Source organism: Sciurus carolinensis, chromosome 19 (genome assembly GCF_902686445.1).
Source record: "Sciurus carolinensis chromosome 19, mSciCar1.2, whole genome shotgun sequence".
Taxonomy (NCBI): Eukaryota; Metazoa; Chordata; class Mammalia; order Rodentia; family Sciuridae; genus Sciurus; species Sciurus carolinensis.
This window is the reverse complement of record NC_062231.1, coordinates 11,399,309-11,406,289: the sequence shown is the minus strand read 5'-3', so window position 1 is coordinate 11,406,289 and position 6,981 is coordinate 11,399,309. Positions and strand designations below refer to the sequence as shown.

Below are 6,981 nucleotides of genomic sequence, written 5' to 3'. Positions count from 1 at the left end.
TCAACAAAAAGGACATTTGAAGTATCAGGTGGCAATTGGTGGCAATAAAAATTGACATATTTAGCTGCATATAATACATCTCATTGAAGCTCTTATTTAAAAGAGTTGTATATTCTCAATGTGTTTATAAGTGGCTAATGCATGCCTTAAAAGTGACACCCACTTCAAAGAAATCACTGACACCATGCAGATATGTTGTATCTTTGTGTTATATAAAAAGATACATGGTTGATATTTTTCTGACATATTTATTATTCACATGTCTTCAGGTAAACAGATTTAAGAAAACATGCATATCTCCATATTGACTTTCCAGAGAGCATACATTGTATGCTGTGATTCAGAAGCCAGCATATTGGCACATTAGGAGAACTTATCCATCATGTAGATAAATATGTGCTATCTTCCCCCTAAAAGGTTTCAGTAAGTTAAGAATATGTTTTTCATTAAAGAGGAGTATGAAGGGACTTGTCATGGCATAGCCATTGGCAACCATTATCTGGATAGAATTACAAACAGGGTCGTTGTTCCACATAAATCTTGAGGATGAGAAGATGCAGTCCAAACAGTACATGAGCACAAAGAAACCCATGAGCAGCAGGATGGTCCAGGTGGCCCTCTGTACAGGGGATGCTTTTGGAGAAAGGCAGGTACTGTTAAGGTGCTGGCACTGCCTCTTATGCCTGGTTAAGAGAGTCACCATGTACCCACTGGAGAGGGCCATGAGCCCTATAAGAAAGACATCCCGCAATGCACCTAATATGGAAAATAAATGCCTGAGGAAGTAACTCATTGGTAAAATCATGCAGAATTCAGTAATAAATTCAAGACCATGTGATGTCACATTGTCGATGTCAGTAGAAGAGAATGAGAAGTGAGCACTAAAGGACATGTAGAAGACCCACAGGAACAAAAGGGACCACAGGATCTGATGTGGAGATTTGTGTTTAAACTTTGCCAAGCAGGATCTTCTGGGGCTAAGGATGATGGCCTGGAGGACACTCAGCAGGCAGGTGGCACAAATGGAGAAGCCCCTCAAAACCTTGTACAAGTAGATGAATGATTTACATTTTATGCCATCCCAAACATTCTGAGACACAAAAACATCTGTAGCTATGAACCCCATGATTATCAGCATCCCTAGGTTTATTAGGGCCAAGAGACCAATGATGAGGTCAGTGGGTTTTATCCTGTGCTGGAGAAGGAATGTGAAGATGTGGAAGAGAAGAAGGACGGTGTTGGCTGAGATCCCAATGCCCACTTCAGAGAAAAGTGCATTTCTTATGCTAATAAAATTATATAGTTGTTTGATCCTTTTCATCTTTTGGGTAAAGAATCACATTATATCTTAGGAGAAAAGAAAGAGAAAGTCTTTATTTCAAATAGTATCATCTTCAACAATCTCAGTCTCTAGTCTTACCAACAGGAAATGTGTGGATTCACCCTCACACAACCTTTCCTCACTTCAGCACTCAAGGCTCTCTGACACTCTTGAGGCACTACTTTCCTATTATCACCAAATCATTTCTGGAGGATGTAATGATTATTGGGCTCTCACTGGGCCTCAGCTTTCTTATTCACTCAGAATGACCTTTTTTCCATTGAAAACAGTTCTGGGGTATAATCTCATCTTGAGGTTGTCTGGGGTAGTGTTTTACTCGGTTTTCATCTTTCTCTTCTTGATTAAGCACGAGGTACATATTGAAATCTCTACAATTTTGGTGAATGTAATAGGGAGGATTGCACAAATGCAGAGAATTCTAACCCTCTCAAGAAATGGATCTCAATGATGTAGGTGTACACATAGGGGTATTATTTTAGTACTCTCTTTATTCTGATTTATGACCAGATGTAATATCTTTAATAAATCAACTGATCCAGCATTGAGAAGCATGCCCTCTAAGACATTGTTTGAATTTTCCTTCATGATCTTCCATTGAGTTCAAATGTGACCCTGATGCTAAATCTGATCATCTCATCTCTGAAATATGGGCAGTCATATTACCTATCTTCTAGACCTATTATGTGTGAAAGATATAATGAAGTGTTTTTGGCATATAAGAACATCTATAGACAGGTTGGCCATTATGATTAAATCATACAGTTTATACCTTTGACTTGGGAGATTTAATTTATTTTAATAATGACTTCCTGTGCTGCTGCTTCAATTCATCTCCATCATGTTAGAACTTCTTAACAATATGTGTAGAAAGGCCTTTGGTGGTATTTTAGGACAGTGTTTAAATCACTGAAGCTTTACATCTTAGATTCCTGTTATTATCTTCCCCACAATAACTATCCTAAGTGAGCTACATCCAGTTATCAAATATTCCTAGGAATATATCCTAATGTTTTCTCCTCAGTCATCTGGAATCAGAGTAGTAATTAAAGTAACAGTTCAAAAGCTTCAGAATCATTCTACTGTAAGGTTTTCATGAAAGAAAAAACATTTGATCAAAGACTCAAAGATTGACTTCCTAAAGAGTCCCAATTTTCTCCTCCTTTAAATAAGCAGCTCTCCAGTTCAGTGTCCCAAGAACAAACTTGATACAGAAACTTTGATGTTGATATACTGATAAAATATTTCCTCAATGGGGCCTTTTCATGCTTTAATAAAAGTGTCTGAAAGAGTAGACACATATTTTAAATTACTTACAATTACATATTGAAAAACAATAGTAATCAGAAAATCTTGCATGTGAGGCTAAATCATTTCATGACTCTCTGGAAAATGTACATCTCTAAGGCAAGTTATTAAGAGAAACCAGAAAAGTTAAATATTCATGAACATGAGATATGCTTTAAAAATTGGAGGTGATATAGATACTTGATTAAAATACTGAATTGTTCATTTTGTTTCTTTTAATTTTTACTTGGAATCTACTAAGTGTTCTTGGATATGGGACCCAGCATTATAATTTAACATGGGTATACAATATGTAGTGATCAAATCAGGGCAATCCCCATCCTCTGAAATATTATCATTTTTACATTTGAAACCTGAAAACTCTGCTGTGGTTATTATGAATTGTGTATGTAATTCTTATACACAGTAATCATCCTATTATGCTATAAAACCTAAGAGTTTCTTTCCCCTCTACACTCTCTTTGGTACTCCTTACCCACCATTTGTCTCATTCCCTTTCTAATCATAGATCTAGGAAGCTTTTTTGCTCTCAACTTCTGTGTGATCAACATTTTCAGTTTCAATGCATGAGTGCCAACATGCATTATTTGTGGAAAATGAAAAATTTCTTCCACCTCTTGGTGGTGGTAATGCCGTAAAATAAGTTTATTTGCTCAGAAGTGAGAACTTACATCAAGTGTCCTTCAGCTAATCTTTGATGGATCCAGAGTTCTGTGGGTACATGGTAAACATCACATTAAATAACGTGGTCATGGCTGTAATTCTGGCATTTTGCTGAATCTCTTTAACTCAGGATTTGAAATTCTTGATCTGTACAACACTGTGAACATGGCTGTAAATCCCTTCTGAATCTCCATATCAATTCTAAGAATGATATAATAAATGATTTAGTGGTTTCTTATACTCTCAAATTTTTATCCAAATACCTTTCTGATGAAAGGCAGAATTATTAAGTCCATAATCTAAACATATGCTTATAAAGCCAAGGCAAAATCATAACATTAATACTGAGAAATACAATAGGGTTGAGGAAATAGCTCAGTTGGCAAAGTGCTTGCCTTACATGTACAAATCCCTGAGTTCAATCCCCAGCACCACAAAAAACAAAACAAAACAAAACAAAACAAAACAAAACAAAACAAAACAAAAAAAACAGAACAATACAAAAAACCCTCCCAAAACCAGAAACAGAGTTTCAGTTAGGAGAATACAAATAGCCCATTTTGGAACCTACCAATAAAATATCATCAGGATGAGGTCTTCAGATATTTTCATTGAAAAGTTAATCCACAAACAGGTGGAGCTAACATTATTTTTTGCTATTTGGGTATTTATTACCCAAGGAGCTTGTGTGTTTTGTGGAGTAAATAATATTGATCAGAAAATCATGCATCACTATGCAGAAAACAGTGTTGAAGGGTTAGAAGATGAAAAACTAGGTTGGACACTGTGAAAACAAAAGACTGAAATTAGATGGAAAACTAATATGAAATCTAGGTCGATTTATGCAGAAAGCAGGAAAGTGGGGCTTTTAGTTAAAAATTAACCGGTCATTTGACTTCTCAGGGGACACACAAAGGAAAAGATCACATACACACTTATGTTAAATGCAAGGAAACATTTACTTTGAGGTTAACTAAGCATTATAAGCCTATAATCAATGCTTTTGTATAAGGACCTGTCAAATACAACCTGTCACAGTGCAACAATATATCCATGACCCAATGCTTGTCCCCCATGAACAAGTTTAACAAGTGGAAGACTTCTGTTTGGGGGATATTGGAATAGTCTTCATATAACTTTCCTTATGTGACTCCTCTTACAGTATATACACTCAGACCCAGAAACACCCAGGTCTTTGAGTTTCCTGCAGGATATATCTTCATGCTTCCAAACTTAAAGTCATCTTCCTGTTAATTGCTGTATTTAGATTGCAAACCAGGGCACAAAATATTCCACTATTACATCTAATTACCAGTTTCTCCTCCTCCTAAATCACACAGATTCCTAAGAGCTTGCTTTATTTACCTTAATAAACATGCAAATGTGAACTCTGTGATCATCCATTGACTGGATTGAAACTACTTGCAAAATGTTTTTGTGATGGAAGTTTTCAACTCATAACATTATCACTCAAGATTTGGGTGAAAGGAGTGATTGAAAATATTTTGGAATATATTTCTTATGAAAAAACAAACACATTTTTCTCTTGACTATTGTAAACTGCTCTTCTTTACTGCAGAAAATTCAGTGAACTTATAACAAAGGAACTTGTCAATTTAGAAACATTAATATATTTAAGCAAAAACATTTATTATTAGTTCTTTATAGATATACATAACAATAGAATCCATTTTAGTATAGTTATTGAAGCCTGGAATATAACTAATTATAATTAGGAACCAATTCTTTTGGATGTACTTGATGGTGAGATTTATTGTGGTGTTTTCATATATGTATGAGGAAAGTTATGTCTGATTCATTCTACTTATTGAAAATTCTCAAATTATATGCAATTTCACTATGATTATTCATTAGTAAAAATAATTGTAATGCTCATAGAATAGGTGAGAGAAATACAGAGTTCTAGAGAATTCTTAGGTATTAAAAACAAAGTTGTATAACAGAGGTGGATGTGAGCTGTGTCCATTTAAATGAGTCTACAGTTGTCTATAACAGGACTCAGCCTTGTCATAAAAAGTATCTTTTACTTGATCACAAATTTAAACTTATTCTACTAGTTCACTGTCTCTTTGCATCAGTTACATATTTTTAAAATTGCAAAACAGTGTATCTACATAAAAGAAGAAACTACTTATGGAAAATTCTAGTGCTGTAGTTCTTTATCAATGATTATGATTAAAGAATTGTAAAGTACAAAATCAACTAGGAGAATATTGAAATTCCAGACCCATCAGATATGAAGAAGCAATATTTTCTGACATAAAGAGTAACAAACCATCACTAGAAAAATGAGCCTGTGGTTGTGTATTCTAATATCACCATGCCAACCCATGAAACATAGTATGTTTTATTTTATTACAAACTTAAGTTTCTTCTACTAGTTTCTGGTCTCCCTACATCTTTAGGATATTTTAAAAAGCATAAATGCATCTCCATTGAATATCTATGCTGTATTAAAGAGGAAGATAAAGTAAACCTGATATAGTGTGCCAAGTGTCACTTGGAAGAATGTAATATCCTTACTTTCATATAAATACAAACTACACATTATATTTGAAGGTACTACTCAAAACAAGGTAATATTAGGTAGAATTTTTATTGGGTGAGTCTGCGAGCTTAGTAATTCAAAGATGTTTTGAAACATTCTAAGTTGGAAAATAATGTAAAGCCTTTAAATTATTGTAACTTGTGAGTCCTTATGAAAGACTCAAGGTTCACACAAAATGAGTTGGGGTCTGAGGTTCCTGGAGGCAGCACCCTCTACCTTGTGGCACTACTTATGCTGGGACTCTATGGAGAGCTTTAGGGAGAAATGGCTGGCACCTCAGGAAGGCAAAACCATCACCCAGCAGCTGTCAGTCCTGTGGGAACATCTGCTGTGAAGTAGAAAACCTCCAGCAATATCATGAAGAAAACCCTGGAAATATTTGGGCAAATGAATGGCAGACATGTGAGAAATCGAGGTGAGAACTATCGGTTGTGTTTGTAAATTTTCAAGGTTGTAATGAACGGTTCAGGGTTCACACTTACAGCTATGATATATTACCACTATTTTAAATTTCTCCTGAGAAAAATCTACTAGAAATGAAAGTGTTCTTTTAAAGTAAAGAATCAGGAAACCTCAGAGGTGTTTCTTTGAAGACCCCAAGCTGTCATTACTGGGAAACCCCAACAGTCCTGCAGGGAGGTCCATCTCCCTGATAGATATAGTGTGTACAATTGAAGTCCTGCTTTTCTGCTCAACAGCTTGGCTTTTCTGTGTCATCTTGTTCTTTGTGTTTTAGTGACAAGAAAAGGAGATAGGTTCATATATATCTGTTCATGCTAAAGATATGAAAATTTGAGTTTGGGAAAAAAATGTGAAAGTTAAGTCCAATGACCAGGGAAGGAAGGGATTCTACTGACATACGTGTTTGTCTAACCAAAACCAGATTCAGGAATTGTGACAGAAATTGGAAAGGGTATATATATTTCTTTTAGAGAATAAAACATAAAGGATTAATGAACAAGTTCTCCAAACTTGGAAATTATATTCCTGGGTGTTTTGGATCCAGGAATCAGAAACTACCAGCATGTTCATTTGATTTTTAAAAATGATTAATGTACTTCAAAAGCCTGTCATCATGATCCTCTCATTTGATATTTCCTAA

General features: G+C 35.1%; 1 protein-coding gene across 1 annotated transcript; it reads right to left on the bottom strand.

Moving 5' to 3' along the window:
- Positions 1-373: 373 nt before the first annotated feature.
- LOC124971212 (vomeronasal type-1 receptor 90-like) lies at positions 374-1,321 on the bottom strand. The gene has a single exon (XM_047534991.1). The coding sequence runs from the start codon at positions 1,319-1,321 to the stop codon at positions 374-376; it is 948 nt and encodes a 315-aa protein (XP_047390947.1).
- Between the last annotated feature and the right edge of the window lie 5,660 nt (positions 1,322-6,981).